The sequence below is a fragment of the Silene latifolia genome, chromosome 2 (assembly GCF_048544455.1).
Source record: "Silene latifolia isolate original U9 population chromosome 2, ASM4854445v1, whole genome shotgun sequence".
Taxonomy (NCBI): domain Eukaryota; kingdom Viridiplantae; phylum Streptophyta; class Magnoliopsida; order Caryophyllales; family Caryophyllaceae; genus Silene; species Silene latifolia.
The window spans coordinates 52,622,562-52,643,367 of NC_133527.1; the positions used below are offsets into that span (position 1 = coordinate 52,622,562).

At 33.2% G+C, this 20,806-nt stretch overlaps 1 protein-coding gene across 4 annotated transcripts; it reads right to left on the reverse strand.

Annotated features, from left to right (window-relative positions):
- Nucleotides 1–1,006: 1,006 nt before the first annotated feature.
- On the reverse strand, nucleotides 1,007–20,149 carry LOC141642758 (inositol 1,3,4-trisphosphate 5/6-kinase 4). Of its 4 annotated transcripts, none has more exons than XM_074451678.1 (12): nucleotides 19,969–20,149; nucleotides 19,527–19,562; nucleotides 18,752–18,950; nucleotides 18,093–18,190; nucleotides 17,080–17,148; nucleotides 16,224–16,390; nucleotides 15,834–15,987; nucleotides 14,910–15,023; nucleotides 4,662–4,724; nucleotides 2,102–2,247; nucleotides 1,387–1,516; nucleotides 1,007–1,309 (listed from the first exon to the last, which is right to left on the reverse strand). In XM_074451678.1, the coding sequence occupies exons 1-12, from the start codon at nucleotides 20,095–20,097 to the stop codon at nucleotides 1,163–1,165; spliced, it is 1,452 nt and encodes a 483-aa protein (XP_074307779.1). In that variant the 5' UTR covers nucleotides 20,098–20,149; the 3' UTR covers nucleotides 1,007–1,162. The 4 variants fall into 4 exon arrangements, with proteins under 4 accessions (XP_074307779.1, XP_074307778.1, XP_074307781.1 ...); XM_074451677.1 differs by having other exon boundaries at nucleotides 16,224–16,423; XM_074451680.1 differs by lacking the exon at nucleotides 4,662–4,724.
- Nucleotides 20,150–20,806: the final 657 nt, after the last annotated feature.

The window sequence follows — 20,806 nt, forward strand, 5'->3', positions numbered from 1 at the left end:
ATCTTAACCCCACCCCCCAAAACCACCACCACAAACTCCAAAAATTTACCCCCGCACTGGAAATCAACCCCTTCACCACCAAAAGCCCTCGATCTAGTGTGTTGTAAGGGTGAGATTTGATTTTGAATGTTAGGGAGTCAAATTTTGGTGTTCGTGGCGGTGGTGGTTTTGTTGGGGGTTAGATGGGGATTTCGAATAGTAAGAGGAAAGAACGAGCGGAAATGACGTGCACCGAAGGTATATGATCGATGATGGTGGTGGTTTTAAAGCAAGGTATGGTGGCCGGTTGTTTTGGGTGTTTCAATTTCTTTCCTTTTCAAAGGACATGCACCAAAGGTATATGATCGATGATGGTGGTGGTTTTAAAGGTAAGGTATGGTGGCCGGTTGTTTTGGGTGTTTCAATTTCTTTCATTTTCAGATGTTAACCAAATAACCCATGAGCACTTAGATTGGTTGGCAAGGGGTTGTTCTAACTTAACCAGAAGTCTCGTGCTCAAGCCCTAGGAATGCAATAGTGTTAAAACTAATGAAAGAGAGCTTTACAACCCTAGTGGTCCTACTCCGCTCGAATCCAAACTAAACCGAATGGTCTACACCAAAAAATATTTTAACTAAACAAGCATGAGAATTAAAGGGTATCCTTTTTCTTTCCTTTCCATTCCCTTTGTTCATTCCATTTCCTTCCCCTTTTGCCAACCAAACGCTTCCTTAGTAGTTATCAAAATCTTCCTAAATTTATATGTTGCCAACCCGACCCGAACCCGAACCCGAACCCGAACCCAAACTGGTCCCAAGAGAATACAACTCAACTATCAATTGTCACTCAATACAACCCGACTTGGAGATTTCGCAGCATGGAGTGGAACTAACCCGAACCTGATATTAACCTGACAAAACCCAAGCTCAATACGACCCAAACCTCTTTAACCTGACCCCGAGTGACCACATTGTAGCTGAAACTCTCACAATTAGAAGTGCCCAAAAAAAATGTTCACAACATACTCCTTTTAACTTCAGCTAATAACCCGCAAAGAAACAAACTGTAAATATCTTGAGGGTTGACATCTTTTTATTTCAATTAGCTGTCACTAAGACGAAATACCTCACAAACCGAGTACAAACACTTCATTGATTTCAGGCAAATAAAAAGCCGTTGTATTTCACGAGTTTTTGCCTTCCCGTCTCTCCCTAAACTTACTTTTTATCGCCTCCCAAAATGCAGGAATTGCTTCATCATCTGGTATCTCTTTAAACGAAGGCAGGTAGTTCACATCCACTATCACATGGTCACCAGTGCCATCCTGAATCTGAAAATGTTCTCGATCATATATGACATCAATTTTGAGCAGAAAGGAGTGACCATTAAAGATTTATGAGTACTCACAACTACATCAAAGCCAAATATTGTGAGATTGAGCTTTCTTCTTAGCCAACTTGCAGCATCTTTCACAAGCTCGAGATCAATAGCTTCCTCTTTGAATTCATTTTTCTCAGCAGTTGGTAGTGACTTTAAGCTGAAAACAAAATTATCAGGAAAAAGGCATTATGAGATTTAGTACACTATCATTACCCAGTGCCTCAAAATGGTCCTACTTATGGTGGGTCGAAAAATTGGATATATGCAACCTTAACCCTTTCTAAAAATTGCGGGCGAATTGCAGTTATCAAGTGCCACTTTAAAATAAAAGAAGTAGGCAGTTTGGGAAATTATTATGCTTTATTAGATTATTTCCGAAGTTCAAGACTAGCAAATAGTAGGTTCTGTTCCAAATGACATTATAGATCAGAACATGGTCAAGTTATCTTTACACTTTGTTTGAAATCTTTGGATACAATTTTACGAAAGAAAGGGAGGGGAGGGGGATAGTGAGAAGAAAAAGAGAGGGAGGGGAAATGGAGGATAAAGATGTTTTTCTCTCCAAATCTTTCACATGTTTGGAGTGATTTTGATTAGTTTTGAAGAAGAGAAAATGGATCATTTCATTGACTTCCCCCTCCATTCTCTCTCACCTTATTTTCTAACCAAACAAACTTGTATCCCTCCCTTCCACTCCGAATCACTCAAACGAAACAAAAATAAATATGCACTACTATCATACCTATCAAATACTAAAGGCTTAAGTTGATTTCCTTGAAATACTTTCATCAGAACATCTGAATTAGCTGTAGACTTCTTGACTGCATGAAAGACTTTCTCACCCAACACGTAGAATTTGAAAAGCGTGGATGAGTGGTCCACATACTCCTGCGATTACATGATACAGACTTCACTTTCTAGATTGAAGTATGATAAACAAAGACGATAAACTCAGGGGCTAGAGTCCAGGCCACAAGGAAACAACAATTAATAGGTTTACACAGAGATCTTCCTAATACAATTTGCAGCACCATCCCAACACACAGATGCAGGGGCCATATTTGAACCTCGGGATTGGCCGATTGGGTTACAACTTTACTTGCCAGCCAGTGACTACACTACTAGATGCCCATTATTTTTCCTACTAGTGTAGATCCCATGCTAATGCACGGTATTCTAGATTGTTGTGTATATAGATTTTAGTAATTAAAGAAATGGTACGTGTGAGACAATCTTACAATGTGAGACGCGGTACCAAATTACCAGTGTGTAAAAAAATAACTCACTTAGTACAGTTATTAGCATTAAGCGAATAATTTTTTAATAAAAATTATCCGTCTTTAAGTATAAGACTGTCTTATACTATAATTTGTGTTAAAAAGATGTGCCCTATAATACGTGTAAGAGGTCTATATAAGAAGGTTGTTAAAATTATCTTTATAGTAACGAACTTATTATTTAGAAAATCTTACATAATTTTTTTGTGTGAGACAGTCTCAAAAAGAAAATTTCCAAATACAAAACTCCATAAACAAAGCCTTGGAAAGGGACAAATCTTACTTTGGGACAAAAATTTAACAATCTTACATCTTTCTTTTCTTAATCCCAAGGTAAAAGAAATTGTTACATGCAATAATTCATATCCTGCGTCTCTCCTCTTGCAATAAACCAATTCATATAATAATCTCTCAGCTTGCCCATACCCTTCTTAATGTTCCAACTCCGAAATCCGTCCACCTTTGGCCATAATTCAATTTGTTTAGATTCAATTTTATATATTACTTAAGGGATGTGCTTTTTCACATACGGATCTTACTCTTTCACATACGATTTTTACAATATTACCCTTGTCATTTTTCATTCCTCACCCACTTAATTTTTTCCTCTCTTCCCTTATCTCCCATTACCACTTCCCATCACCTCTTCCGATCAGTCGCCGGCAAACGTCGCTCCGGACAAACTATTAAAAAATACATGACCAATAACAAGGAAAAAATTTAAATTCATTTGCCGTACTGTCAAATTGCTAGGCAATTCATCCATTTCGCCAATAAGCTCATAATCATATCAGTACAAATGTGCATCATTACTGTCATCGTCGTCGGAGCAAACTAATTAATATTATAGTACTAAACAAAAAAACAAACAAAACAGCAACACAAGGACGCTGAATTCCGGTCATCTTCCTTTCCCACCACGGCCCACCACCTAACCACCACCATCCCTGTCCCAGCCAACAACCAGGCCAACCACTCCAGCAGGCACCACTCACTCCAGTCAAGCCGTACCCCCAACCGACAACCCGACTCTGACACAAACCAATGGCAGCACTCTGTATTCGATCAAGCCGTCCTCTTTCCTCACCAACACACAACCCATATCGCACCACCATCACCGCACCACCCCTAGCCACCGCGCCCAGAGCAACCGTCAACCACCCTAACCACCGTGCCTTTCACCACTCATAAACCCTAATTAATAATAATTGTTTTTCATATTAATTTCACTAAAAATTAAACCTAATAATTTGAATAAGACGTATTAATAATTGCTAACAACGAAAATTACTTCACTAGTCGAATAATTATAATCCATTGTTCAAGTTTTTAGATTAGTTAGATTGGATTTTAAGGAAAAGGTATACATAAGACTTAATTTGATTATTATTAGGGAAAAGGGTATAACATGGAAACTTTATGAAAAAATGTATGTGAAACTCAGTGTTTGGGCTACAATTTTTTCATTACTTAAAAGTGTTGTATGTGAAAAAGTAATTCCATTACTTAAAAGTGTTGTGGTATATAAAGAATGAACAATTTATTTAGGTAAAATTTATAACCATAATTATTGAAATTCCATAAATAGAATTATCCTAGAATATATTGCACATCTAAAACTCAGTGTTTGGGCCACAATTTTTTCCGGTTTTAAAGCAATAGGAGGATACACATACACGTTTTAATTTCACCTCTGGCCCAACTAAACGAGTAAACGCAGCCCAATTATAGCTAAGTTAACTTAGGCGGGAAAAATTAGAGGAGTCTTATTCTTTTAGTAGATAGGAGATGATTGTTATATAATCATGTAAACCAGGGACACATGGTCAACTTCCTATAATTATCTTCTCTAAAACAGGTTAGCATTTCCTTTAAATATATGAAAAAATAAAAAATAAAAGCCTCGTACATTCAGTTGTTTCACCTTTCACGTCTCATGCACTCATCCCAAGGGAAAAGAAATGCAGGGAGACAAACAAACAAACAAAGCATGATAAAATCAATGGTCTTTGAATTCTAACTTGCCTGGATGATGGCTGGAAGAGGCACCGGGAGATCCTTATAATCTTGTAAACTAAAGACAATGGCCTGTAAATTTTTTAAATTCAAATTAAAAAACTTGTAATTTTTGCCAATCAAACACTAGTACACTACTATTTCAATGCTAAAGGATAATTTGTAAGCTCTATTACATCATACCATAGAGCATAAAGAACCAGTTACTACATTAGCTCGACCAAAACACTTAGAAGTGACAAATTTGGAATTGTAGAGCTAACCATTCTCAAACATACATCCAAGGAGCTCACAGAATTACTGCAGACACTAAGGTTCACTCTCAATTCAGCCGTAAAGGAAACAAATGATACAAGCACATACACATAATATCGCTTCATGTTATTGCTGCAATGAGATCAGGTTCACAATAGCGTGGTTTGAGGTTCGGTAGGGCGATCCTCGAGCCAAATGGTACATGAAACAGAGTTCATTTGTGGCGGACTTGCAAACCAGGTTGCAGTGTTCTTTAAGTTTGAACCAACTAGCATTCTACTAACTCAAACTATCAATTGCCATTACAAGACTAGAGCTTAGAAGCATAAATAAGAACTGCCAAGTATTTTGGACGCTTACCCCTACACTCCATATATGTTAACATGGGGACAGGTGACTCAGTATTATCCAAATAAGAGACATGTCTAAGAGTCAAGTGAGCAGTGAGCAGTGAGCTGAGGTGCATATTGACGCGGCATTAGGCAAGGAACTCAAGGGTTGGAAATGCCATATAGTAGAATAGATCGAAAGCAGAGATATCCTGAGTAGATGAAGTTATAAATAAAACTATCGCAACGGTGCAAATAGAAGAGCGACAAGGTAAGGATGAGGACAGACCCAAATTGAAGGATAATGGCCAAATCAAATATCACCTTTTATATGTACTATAATTGAAGAAAAATATTATAATTGATAGATGACATTTAATATTAACTAGTTTAAAGCCCGTGCAAAATTTTGCACGGTGATTGAATATTCAACGATTACACTAAATACATACTCCGTAAATACTAAAAATAAAATTGTACAGAAAATAATATTTCTACATTAAAATTAAAACGAAAGAAAATAAATGTTAATAATGATTTACACTCGGGTTATAAACGTGAATGTAAAAATACTCCAATAACATCACCCAACAATTAAAAATAAGGCCAAAAAATCGGAAATCAGTTAAAACTTAAAAGCGCATCTACCAATCGGAGCTTTTGGGCCCATAATCAAAATAAAACACTATGATAGACCGAACCCCGTCCAATTAACCCAATAACAACCCATTAGCAATCTGGATGATATACTCCAAACCCTCTCGAATATCAAACCCTACCTTCATAAAATTCTGCCTCCCTCCTGCTCATTTCGACCTCTTTTATCTTAAATAATCACTACTTTAATTAAAAAAAATAAAATCACTACTTCACATGTTGAGATTCACTCTTTTGTTGGGATGCACTTATCTAATGCAAATTCACTTCCTACCTTTTGTCATTATTTTTTATTTTGAGGAAACGAAAGACGAATTAGTCTCTCTTGTTTGAAAAGTTAGATATTTTGATTAATTTCATTTCATATATGAAATGTGTGCAGTAATTACTTTTTCTAATTTAGAGTAAGTTTTTTTACTAAATTATACGGATTAATATATTTATTAAGTACTCTTTTTGAGTTATTTACAATAATCATTTAGTTTTAGAATATGATTAGTAATCATTTATTTTTCAGATATTTATATTCTTTGAATTTTATGAAGAGTTGATTTTCGGCCATAAAATTCTGCTTGAATTCAAGTGTTTTATCCTTTATAGAAATCTGTAATTAATTATGAAAGGATAATAGTTTTACATCTATAATTTACTTACTTATATTGGATTTTATTTTTCATTTTACCGCTGAATTTGCTTATCAAAGATGGAATTTTTTCCTACGAAAATAATTGGATCTTCTTTTTTTGACAAATGTAATAATTGGACCTTCTATCAATATTGCATATTCGTTCTTACCATTAAAGATTGGTTTCATTTGGTGTACTTCACTTAGTCTTCATTAATAAATGTTGGTTCATGTAATGTTTTTTGCTATTTTTGTAAGTGCCTTGATATTCACATCTTTCTTCAGTATTTTTTTTTTTTTGTTATTGAAACGTACTCCGTATTATTTTGTTATTCTCATTTGACTTTTGTAACTTAATGATATCATTTTTACTCAACATCAAAAAAAAAATGATAGTTTTGGTTGTCCAACTTTATTAAAATGAGAGTATTAATTATAAAAATAATAATTAGTATTAACAATAGTTATGTACTTCTATTTTTTATGTTTTGAAAATAGTGATGATATCTAAGACTTAATATATATTCTTTACTCATTCTTTTTAACCGTTAATATTTAATCATATAAAAATAGTTAAACTGAGGTTGGTATGATAGATAAAACAAACATCCACTCTCACTTATAAAATATAAATTTAAAGGTAAAAGTATGCTACTCATTAGTAAGAATACAAAATAAAATATATAGATTTACCTATTTAACCAACTTCACAAAAAAATTAAGGAATACTATATTTATCTGCCTTATCAATATCTGTAATTTGTTATAATATTAATTCCAAAAAATCACTACACATTAACAATTATGAATATATAAAAAACATCCCCACAATATTCTACCACTATAAAAACAATGTGAGACTTAAAAACTAAGGCTACAATTTAGTAAAGTTAGGATTTCCTTCAACAAAGTTTGACGATTATATTCAATCATCGACGATCTCAAGGGTATTCACTAACGTTCGTCAATGCCTAAAACGAACTATCCAATACAAATGCTTGTGGAATTTTCTCATTTCTTCTACTTCCATCTTATGTCTTCATCTCTTGCCCATTAATTTGATTTCAACACACACCAAAGCAAATATATGAAAAGTTTTGAATAACTAATCAAATGAAATAAATAGGTGAGAGTGAACAAATTTTCCAATCATTTTTTTTTTCTAGGAATGTGCTAGACTTCTTATCATTTGATTTTCTTTTATAGGTGAAATTTAGTGAATTGATTTTATAATCATAGAATATGAGAAGTTTAGCATTGAATTATGATTATGAAGTAGAGTAATGTAGGGATATGAAGGTTTGTTTACATAAGATGAGTTATTAGTATATTGATTACTACTTTGCCTTTTCATGTTCTATTTTTTTTTCTTTGTTTTTTTTAATCTATCATGTAAGTGTATTAGTGCGCCACATGTCATTCTATTAGCTACTCAATCTAGCCTTTTTATGTTATTATATAGATAGATAGATTATATAGATATAGATTTTCTTTTACCATTAATGTTCATATTCATCTGTCATTTTTATTTTTTTTTCTATTAAAGGGGTCAGATTCGGTAACTACTATTGTTGATTTTATTTAGGAAAGAATAAATTATTTTGTAACCAAATTAAAACAATATCATTATTGAAATGAGCAACTGGTTTGATATTGTCAGCTTTTCATCAAAGTAATACATTTTTTTTAAATACTTTGTTTTTCGATTAGGTTTAAATATATATGACTAATTCTTGTTTTTCTAATTTCATTAAATTTTATATGAATTTTATAATTGTTAGTTTTGTTAGCTTTTTTGGGATTTTTTGTGCAGAAAGTTTTATGTTGTTAAGCAATTTTTTTTGAGTGAAAATTTAAATGACAAACTACTTTTTACTTATACAAATCTATAAATAATATTAAAAGGCTAAGTATGAGCACCTTTTTAATCCACGTGTCATTACAATAAGCCTTATCTATCCTAAATCTCACAAGCTCATTTAGTTTACTAAGATTCTACTCCTGTACCTATTAGTTTAGAGATGTTCCAACTTCCATCTTTTTCTTTCAACAGAATTTAGTATCCAATTTATTTATTTTTCTATTAAATGACCTTTGATCTCCTATTAATTCAATGCATCAGTAATTCCATTAAAATAAATATCAAGTTCATGTTACTAGAATTGTATGTACAAACATCATATATATGAAATGAATGCGTTTTTGCTCATATTGAACCTAGAGAATTATTTGAAGAAATTGAAGGTATGATCCCTACAAATATCCACTCTTTAGATTGTATTATTTTTCATAATATTATTTATTTATTTTAATTTGTTCACGTGATTTTTCTTTTCATAAGAGTTAATTTCATTTAAGTGCATTATTTTTTTATTGTTTGTAATTGTAGTTCACTTTTAGTTGCTTTTGGGAAATAAAAATACATTGTTCTAGTCTTCAATAATGGAAAATTAGTACCACAAAAAACTAATGGAAACTTAGAGTTAAAATTTCGATGATGATATTAATATTAGCTTGAAGTGTATTTGATTTATTGTTTATACTATATAGGTGGTATTTTATCAGAAACTCCATGACTATACGGATAACCTACACATCCAAGATAAAGTGAAAGGGTAGTGACATGTGTTCAGTGTGGTGAGCGACAAGACGAGTGGGCTGCTGAAAACTAAATGAGGCAAAAATACAAGTAAATTTTTAGACTCTAAGGTTCATAATGGTGAAGAACTACATTTGCAAAACTATATGTACATTGCAAGTTAGTAAATCAGTAAACAAAATTGTATTAGACTATTGTTATCCAATTATCATACTATCAACATTTGTAGCAACTTCGGTTATAATTACCTAACTTGATGAACAACGCAAAACAAGGGAACCATTTTTCATGTTTGATAACACTTTCACTATATCTGAGAGAAAAAGTGTGTAACAAAGGTCAATTACAACATTAAATTAGTTGTTAAATTTTTTTGTAACAGAAGAGTAAAACTTGGGAGTTAAAAGGACAAATACTTGATTAACATGGCTAAGAATTGAAAAAAAAAACCTCCTACTCTCAAAGTAGGGGTTAAGGAAGAAAGTGAAACAACCATGCTAACTTGAGATTAATTTTCGCACGAACATTTATCTCAATGACATAATGGTAAAACAAACCTTGACTACCATAAAGTTTAACAATTTTATTTTCAACAATTTAGTGTATAGTAATTATTACGTAGTTTTGTGTATTAAGTATTGCAAATATAAAAGAGAAATCATGTTATCCTTCTCTTTTGAATTTTTTCAATCTTCTCATTTCACAAATTACAAATCAAATAGGAGTACATAATACCTACTTGCTACTCCCTCATTTCAAATGAATTTTCGTTTGATTAAAATCTACCTTACATATACTCCCTCCATACCACACCAATGGTAACATTAACTTTTTCACACTTGTCGAGACACGTTTTGCAACGTGAATATCTTTAGTTACACATTATTAAAAATTATAAAAAATTGATATTCCTATAGCATTCATGACGATAAATCAAACAAGATCTCACATGACTATATTTTGTCTTATAGATTAAGAATAATATCGAAGATTTCCTACGACCATAAATAGTGCCAAGATTTTCAATGTTACCATTGGTGTGGTATGGAGGGAGTATTAAATAAACGTATAAATTTCATTTAAATGGATAAAGGGTATTATTGAAAGTTGGCAAATCATATTCTATGTAATTTAAAGTTTTAACATAGGAGAAACATGGGTGAAAAACTAAGTATCCATAGCATTGCTTAATATAGACACATTCACACACGAGTGATGTGATGAAATAAGGGTTGTATATATATTTTTTTAGGGGTTTCGGCTCATTTAAGGGCATCACATCATATTTAATTATTTTTCTAATTCATATCTTATAAAAGAAATGTATAGTTGTATGATAAGATCATCTCTAAAATCAATATTAGAAACAAAACACGTACTCGTGTTGAACTTGGTCATTGATTGACGATTAGTGCATAAACTTCATGTTTTCGATGTAGTTATTTAAGTTAGATGAAAATGATTAGTGGGGCCAAGTAATTGGCGGACAGACCAAAAAACAGAACCCACTAGAAAACCAACAAGAAAAACAGAAATAAAAGTTCATAGTAATACCGATCCGTATCAATTATTTGCGGCACATACCTCATTAATTAAACGTTCTACTTATAAAATTGTACAAAACAAATATAAAGAGAAGATCGAAACACAGAGAAAAGATCGAAACACATAGAATACCTAATATAAAATTCAAAAGAACGAACATCAAAAATATGTCATATAAGTATGTCATTATATATAACGATTCTGAGACTTTAAGGCCCTGTTCTTTTACGGCTTTTTAGAGCCGAATCAAATCAATGGAGCAAATCGAATCGAAATTTGAATCGAATGGAGTGAATCAATCGAATGGAGCCGAGCTGATCGAATCAATCGAATAAGTGAGTGAAATTTGAAATAAAGTCAATTAATTTGAATCAAAAAATAATCATATTAATATTAATAATAATAATATTTAATATTATTGTTATTATCAACTGTACTAATAATAATATTCATAGTATAATACTATTTATACTAAAATTAATATTTTTAAGAAAAAAATTATAATATTATACTCCTCTCGTCCTTAATTTGTTGTCTATTTCATTTTGGGGTGTCTCATTCAATTATTGTCCTTTCTATTTTAAGAATGAACTTGATGAGCAATTTGATCATTCACACTCAATTTGGTCCGCTTGTCATTTATAATTGGCCCCTTCTCTTTCCTTGGTCTTTGTGCCAAAAACCAAAGGACAACAATTGACCGGGATAGAGGGAGGAGTATATGAATAATCATAAATTATAATAATGAAAAAATAGTAATTTTTTACTAATAATATTCTTAATAACAATAATAAATAATAATGTCAATATTAATAATGATATTAGTAAAAATAATTGTTTCGAATAAAAACACTCAAGTAAGCGTTGCTCGAATCCGGGTCGGGTCAACGCGCTCCTTTCAGACGATGGCACCTCGAACCTATGCTTGCTCTCTCCGGATGGATCTTTCACGCGTAACAAATAGGGCCTCAGAGGGTTCGCAATAGGTCCTTCTCTGATGCCTTACGTTATTGGTGGATAGTTGGGACCTTGCTTGAAGCTAAGGTTTCCGTGCCTTCTCATAGTAGCTCGAGTAGTCTTACTTCTAGAGAGAGGAAGTTGTTGGTGACAAGTATTTTACCATTGATGGGTGAATAATGAGGTATTTATAGATTTCTATGTGTACCTCAAATGATGGCTGGCAAGCATGGTTACCATATTCGCTATGAATATGCCTTATCGATTCGCGATTCGCTTATAGAAAATGTGTTATATGTATTTTCGATGTCGAGTTGATAAATTCGCTTTTAACAATTCGTGATTCGTAGAGTATCAAGCGAATCCGTAACCATGTTGGCAAGCGTGTTGACTTGTATGACCCCGTATTGGCTATTGGGTCAAGTCGGTTGGGCGTGCCCCATCAATAATATTAATAATAAATGTTATTAATTTTAATAATAATACCAATAATTATAACAACCACAACAACAACAATACTAATAATAATAATAATAACAATAATAATAATAAATAATATTATTATTAACATTAATAACATTATTATTCATTTTAATAATAATATTCATAATAATAATAATAATAAATAAATTATTAATAACATTATTATTAAATATAATAATAATAATAATAAAGAATAATATTAAAAAATAGTATTATTGATAACAAAATTAATAATAACTATTAAATTTAAGATGAGTAAAAATTTGAAATGAAATGGACTTAATGGAGTCAAAATCAATTGAATTGAATGGAGTGAAATGAAATGAATCAATTGAATGGTGAATCGAATCGAATGGAATCGAAATTTGAATCAAGTAGGTGAAAATAAGCCAGAAAGAACAGGGCCTAAGACTAAATAAGAACTCAAAAATGAATCACGGGTTTCAAAACTAGTATTGTATCATTTTATCGTATGGAGTATAATATGATTAAAAGTTGAAAGAGAACGTGGAGCGAAAAAAAAAAACAAATTGTTATTGCAGTGGGTCCCAAACAAAAACAAAAGCCTAAAATCAAGCAGCCAAATCAGAGCTCATAAAAAAACTCATCTTTTATACTATGTAGATTAATGTAATGGGTCTAAGTTTTATAACTTTCTCCTTGTCTACTCGATGGATCTAATGGTCTAAGTTTTAAAATACACGTACAATTTTAATGACTCTTACGAATATATTTTGCTTGTGTGCTCGATGGATCTAATGGTCTAAGTACTATAACTTTCTCAAAATGTTTTTTTTACTTGAATGTAAAACATTGTGAGATACTCACTTAAACATCAATACATATCAAAATATTTCAATTAATATAACGGAAATTATACTCAATTGAAAGCAAGTTTCGCAATAAACGTAATGTTTACATTTTAGAAATCTTATCAAAATATTTTTTTAATAAATTTATAATCAAATAACCGTACTTATTTAATGTAATTAATAAATACCGTTATATATTTTAAAATATAATTAATATTTATTATGTTCATACATAATGATTAATTGAAATTAATAACTGTAATTAAGGTTGAAACACCACATGGCGCATGCAGAGCGTTTCAACCCAATTTTATTTTACAATGTGGATGGTTGAGATTGAAGACAAAAAACACACTCATCACTAATCAATTACTTGTGCACTAATTAATTGTCTTTCTCTCTCATAGCCCCAAATTAATCACTTCTGACAGTTTCAGAGATTTATGAGTTAACTCTAATGTTGTACGAGTGTAACTTTGATTTTTTAAGTCGATTTGGCATATAAAAATTTGAATTTATATAATTTGAACATTTTAGGAGTGTAACTTTGATGCTTTACGAGTGTAATTTTTATTTTTTAAGGCGATTTGGTAGATAAAAATTTAAATTTATATAATTTTAACATTTTACGAGTGTAACGTTGTTGCTTTACGAGTGTAACTTTAGAATTTTAAGTGTAACTTTAGTATTTTAAGGTCATTTTGATATAAAAATTTGATTTTATGTAACTTTATTACATGTTGAATTTATGTAATTTTAACACAAGTTTATGAGTGTAACTTTAATGCTTTACAAGTGTAACTTTAGTCCTTTAAGTGCAACTTTAGTCCTTTATAAGTGTAACTTTAGTCCGACCACTGACAAACACCACTATTGTCCTCCACCACCAACCCACACCCACAAAAAAGGTAGATCTGGAGGGAAAAAAAAAGAAAAAAACAAACAAACAAGATCTGAAAAAAGAACGAGTGTAACTTTAAAAGAATCCAAAAAAACCAGATCTGAAACCACCACAATAACAAGACGAGATTTTAAATACGAAATCTGAATAAAAAAATATATAACAAGAATTCTGAAAAATGAACTCGGTGAAAAATTTGGAAAAATATATAAAAAGACTTAAAAATAAAAGCCGGTCAGCCACCCACCCTCCCCTTTTCATCCAGATCTGGACTCACCACCACCACAAAAAAAAGCCGGCCACCCTCTTTCCTCTCATGGTTATGCGGCAATAGTGGTGATGATTGGGCCCGGCGTGAGAGAGGAGGGAGAAGAAAGGAGAAGAGGAGAAGTGGGGGTGTTGTTGTGGCGGTGATGGTGGAGGTTGCGAGATGGTGCGGTGGTGTTGTTGTGGGTGGTGGCGGCATGAGGCGGCCGGTGGTGATGGCGTGGGGCTCGTGGGGGCTCAGATCACGAAAAAAAGGGGGGGAGGGAGGTGGCGGTGGTGGATGGTGGCCGGTGGTGGTGAGTAAGGAAGAGAGTTTTTTTTTTTTGGTTTTTGAGAGTGATATTGTGTGAGATGAGAGAGAAGTGAGAGAGGGGAAAAATTTTATATAGTGGATTAGTGATTATTTAGTGTGGGTATGAGAGAGAGTGTCCTAATTACCCTATTAATCACCTTTTTTGGGTTTTAATCTGAGTCATCCATCTTCAACATCCAATGGTTTGGATTAGTACCCATTGGGCATGGACTCAACACTTAGAGGTGGACTCACTTGATCCTTCTTCAATATACAAGGGATCCAAGTTTAAAGCTCAATGCACCGAAAAGAGTCATAAAGCATGCATATATTGGAGATTGATTGGCAAGAAGAAGGAGAACATCTTTATACATACGGCCTCAGACCTTGGTTCTTTGATTGGCACAAGGGTTGGACCGATAGATATAGATGTTTTGTTTGGTAATAGCTTAATATCCGGAACAAGGGCATAATCCAAAAGTGCATGCCTGAAATAATACGTTGTAAATAGAAGGATATAAGAGTAGATAAATACCATACTATGAGCATTAGAAACACCACACGCAACTTGAGGTTTTACTATGCTTGGAAGAGAAAGCTTAGCTTCTACAAGCCTTTCTCCCAAATTAAGATCATCAAAACTGTCAACCTGCAAAATTCAGTACTAAGAAATCAGTATTTAAGCCAAATTCCATCAAAAAGAAGACATCGTCATTAAGACTGACAAAGTACTTACTGAGTTCTGTTTATGTCTCCTATCACATAGAAGATACAATCCAGATTGTACTTTATTTGGTTAGAGTTCATGCTCAATTATGCGCACACAGATGGAAAGAGGCAGGGAGATGAAGGGCACAATGCAATTACTTTTTGTAACAAATTGAAGCCGTATTGTTTGTTCAAATATTTAAAAAGAATAAAAAAATCAAGGCACTGCTATACCTAGATATGCATCAACAAAATTGGTGTTATTAGCTCTAAATCTCACTTGAATTGCTTTCAGGCTTCCAGTCTATGCAAAGTATTTTCAACAACAAAATCATTCTGAAGCATGTAATATATCATCAAGTTCAAGCAGAATAACCATGAATATAACTGGTAAAGTCATCAAATTGTAGTACTCATGACTTGGCTCAAAATTCGTCGGCAATAAATTTCCCCTTATAACTCCTTTCACACAGGAAAGAAAATAAAAAGCACCTTACTGTCATAAAAAGAAAAAAAAAAGCATTTGTGAATAAGTGAAGGGGAGAAGCAAACCCTTCCGAGCTATGGGAGAATTGGGAAGCTGAATACAAGCGTGTTTGAATAAAAGAGCAAGCATAAATCTGAATGAATCACCATCTTACATGATAAAATTATACTCATGGACTAGATTAACCAAGCTTGTTAAATGAATTAACTGAGTACAAAATGAAAACATTGTCATTGAACAAATTGGCTGCACTCAAAATGATACCTTGAGAAAATGAGCTCCCCGGATGATAGAGTGACCTACTGTAGTAAGATTTTCCAAGCCAAGTAGAACATCTTGGATTCTTAGCCGGTCCATAACAGGATATATGTTGTTGAGTGGGTCTATCACACAGCAATCTGGATGGTCTTCTAGCGTCCTGACATTGACATGGTAGAAACATAATTGACCCACCAAATATTTACAGTCATAAATCAAAAACGATGTATTTGCAAACGCTGAGCTCATTCATAAAGTTATGTTCAAGGACAATATCATCATACCTTATATATTAGAGCCTTGGAGGCACTTTGTGGCAACAAAATAAAACAGACTATTAAAATGCTAATTATTAAGAAATAAGGAGAAAGAAATCATATGGATATAAGTTGTTACCTTCTCAATTTGTCCATCCCATCTGTGTAAGTAATTTTAGGGGCAGGCATAGATGTGTTCAACTCTATAGAGACAATGTCATCTGTTGCTTTGTGGAGGACTACATCCATTTGTTCCAGTTGCAATTGCATGGGTAACTCATATGTGAGAGGCAGAAAAATCATTTCCTGCTGAGACGGATAAAATGGAAATGCGCCCCTCTGCCAAATGGAACATATACGCTTCACTTAGTATGGTCGGACAAAGTGATCTGCAGAAAAAAATAACAGTAACAACCCAACATGTAACTGTTTTCCTCTGTAATTACCAACTAACACTAGTGATCTATAACACTTCATCATTCTTCATCTAACTACTAGTCCACTATACTAAAATTCATGAGATACCTCGCTGTACTGAAGTAGCGATAGATTTATTTAACCTTCTAGATTTAACAACAGATTAGCAATATGATTGACAAACATCAGGAAGACAGGAACACAATTGACGACAAATATGAGAAAAACCAAGGAACTTTAGTTGTTTTTTTTGGTAAACTAAATGGAACTTTTGTATCTCAAAGTAAATGAGCGTCATTTTTTTAAGGGGAAGGAAATAAAACAAAACTACATATTTTTCATGATAAAAGGTAAGTAGTATAGATAAAGGATAATTATTCATACTCCAACACTATGTTACTCAAGTGTTGCATGCGAGTATGCGACATGGTATACAATTACTTTGTGGGAAAAAGTTGTGTTTTGCCTCGAATGAAGTTTTGTTTTGTGTCTGATGGTACAATTGCCAAACATGTGATACGCTGCCAAAGTGAGGTGTCGAATTAACAAAGCTCTCGCATAAGTATGTTTTTGCTTACCTTTGCAAAATCTCGTTGGCGAGAAGGCTTCATATTGTAACCAACTATGATGAAATCTTTTCCGGCTGCCTGTTCATCAAGTCTTCACCAATTATACTATTTCATCAAATAATAAATAAATATACAGAGTATAAATTTCCAACAGATCGCATGCTGCATGAATGAGTTGTTAACAAATTTGGATCACAAGTTCACAACAAAATACCCTTTCACAACTAAAAAATGATCCAATGGTTGTGATTGGACAAAAGCTAATGTCATGTTCTCTTACAAGAGAGTGATCAACATAAGAATTGAAACACTTCCTTCACCATCCATCAATTACACTGAAAATCAATCATTTAAATAAGCAACCGAGTCGACAAATAAAGGTAGTCATAGCTATTTGTACAGTAAGCATGAACACAACCAGCTAAATCACAATCATCAATTGAACTAATCAATACCTATTTGTGTTGACGTGCCTCTTTGTTTTCCAATTCCGAAGACTTATTCTTGTTGGTTTAAATTAAACGGATATAACAAAATGACTCACTAAAGTAGTCGCACTTCTTTATTATTGTGAAGTTGTAATTTGATGCAATTACACAATTTTCATTATACGCTTCTGTTTGTCACTTTGTTGTCATCTTTCCTACTTTGAAAGCTCTAAAGCTGTAACATTGAGGTGGGGCTGAAACACGTACGACCTGTAGTAAATCCTCTACAAACTTTTAAAGAGCCCTTATGTTTTATCAACAGAACGATAAACAGGATCTTTAGTTCTAAAAAATACAACCAATGACCAAACACCTGCATAGGACATGAGGTGATATCCTCGTGGAAACAACACAGACTAAATCTCATTGGCCAAATGTCAATACATGAATAAAAAATATTATATCCATCCCAAATTCATTGTCTCGTCTGAATATGTGTAACTGTTGCAATGTAAAATATTTCTCAGTCAATATTGTTTGACCACCTCAGCAACGGAAACAATATAGATGGGATGCAGAGAGTAATTCCCAAACCTTTTTATTATGGCAGCAGATATCCAAAGGTAACTGTTCCAATTTCTTGATATGTCTGATACTTGGATGCAGGTTTGTGTCTTCAATAAATTCACCATCTGGTGGAAATTTTCAAACATTATAAGCACCTGAAGAAAACTTATCAGGTGATAAAGGCTACACAAATAGATGTATTAGGTATGAACATTAATTGGATGAAAAACAAAAGAAGTATTCAATGACACCGTGACTCCTGAATCCCTTATACTGATATCTATCACACTTCTGCCACACAAAAAAATCAACAATGATTGATTGGTTAGAACCCATTTCTGCAGCATCTAAAGTGGAAATATACCGCCTATAATAAAGATAAACGTAATAATAGCGAAGGTGCAGATAACACAAGTATTTTGCATTGGTCTCCCTAACATAACACGCTACAGGGGAAACAAAACCTTATGTTCAAAATATGTAAAACAAATTTAGAGCTTAAGCTTATGCATTCTATTTATGTAATCATGCCTCCAATCTAACACCAATAGTACTCCAAACAAATTATCTTTTGTTCTTCTCTCGTCCAATTCTTCATTTTCGCATAAAATAATTCCTTGTCATGGGTGATTTTCCAGTACACTAGTTACAATTAACGAATTTACTGTTTAGTAGAGCATACATACCAAGTACACTTAGTGAAAATCCACAATCAGAAAGCTTAAGACACAAGTCCTTCTTATGACCAGAAACGACATATAAAGTATGCACTCCAGTACCACTCCAAGCTAAAGCAACCTCATCCTTCAAAAGTTCAATTGTAGACTCGCTGGAGTGGAAACAATCAAACCCATATTCTTTCGAAATCATTTCTTGAAGATTGACCTGCATAGCATAGCATCATAAACGTAAGGTAGGCTATTTATTAGCAAGACTCGCCAGCAGCGGCTGCTGAGTCATCCCCTTCCGGAAGGTCGTCCCAAAGGTTGCAGCATACGGGAGTTGTAAGCAACTATTTCATTATGGCTTGACTGATTAAGGTGGCTTTCAATACAAATAAACAAATAGACCTCTAGAAACTGTAAAGGCAAGAGATTCATGTACTCCGACACTTCAGTTAACTGCCGTGTCGCGTGTCAACATGTGTCGGTGTCCGACGACACTTCAATTTAGACCACAAAATAGGAAAATTCACCCAAAATAGCCGTGTCGGAGAGTCGGAATAACACAGGTCCACACCATTGTAAATATAGAAAACATGGGTTCTTGGGTATCAACCCTGCATACTACTCGTCTACTTATTTCTTTAGCGGTGACCCCTAAACTGAGCGAGATGGAGTTAAGAAATAAACCTTGCTACTCGCTATCATTTGATAGACCAAGGTATTCCACATCATAGTATCTTAGAATGACCTAATGTTTTTTGTTATAAAATACTCGTAGTTCAAAAGACAAACGAACCTCATCACTGGAAAGGTCCTTTCCAAAATGAATTCCCTGCAACAATGAAAAAGCAAACAAGTAAAAATCACCAAAAAAAAAAACACTCAAGTGTTTCCGGGGCAACATAAAGACGGTAAGAACATTGACTAATCTGTATCTATAACACCACAGCTGTAGACATCAAAGTTACTACATGCACATTAGAATTAGAATCAACAATATTTGCGTATGTCGCTAGCTTATCTGGTAAAGTTATTGAGGAGTGATGCTCATGACCCGGGTACAAACCCCGTGAACATGAAAACTGTCATCGTAACTCCATTTACATAAATAAAAAACAACCCATACTAATCTGGCTGCAGAATATCAATTAAAAGAAACATGCAATATAAGGTGTACCAATTTGAGGAGTTATATAGACATGCATTAAATTAAAATAGGAGATAAAATGGAAAGAGACCTTGCGAAGGTTGGAAAAATGGAGGGCACGAAAGACGAAATGAGCAGCAGGAGAAAGAGTGGATCCTCCATTGACATTGACATGGAACAGAACTGAAGAGTCCAAGATCACTCCTTCAATTAAACCCATACCTAAAGTTGTTTGATTTTTAACAGGGAAATTAAATTAAATAGAGGAAAAATGCAACGGTATTGCTCTTTCACATACGACTTTTACTTATTCACATACATTTTTTCATAAGTTTTCCACACACTACCATTTCCCTAAAACAAATAGTAATTTTCTCAATTTTCTTTCTCCTAGAACCTAATCAAATTATACAATTATGAATTTTAATTCTCATATTGAACCAGAAATTACTTTATTTTATCATCAAATTGCAGGAATTTTTGGTGAATGAAGTTAATATAATCAATTCTCTTTAGTTAGGGTTTAAAATTTCAATTAAAGTAAAACTAAAGTTGCAAGTGAAATCGGGGAAGTGGAAGAAAATTGTTTGGCTACAACACCAGCTATATACATTCATAGACTTCTTCAATACAACACCAGCTATATATACATTTGTAAACCTTACTCCATAACTTTCATGAAAGCAAATCAGAATTTAATTAACGGTGCATTAGGATCTTTCAATCACTGTTTTATGACAAACAGTTTTTTGCATCTGCAAAATTTACCCAGAAATGAGTAATGCATTTAATTGCCTTGCTCTCTTCATTTGTGAAATTGCCCAATTGTTGGTTAAATATGGGTCGTAGTGGTCTGCGGCTGGTTTGGTGGAGGAGGTTTGGTATGGTGGAATAAGCAGTGGTAGGTTTTTTTATGGGACGAAACAAAG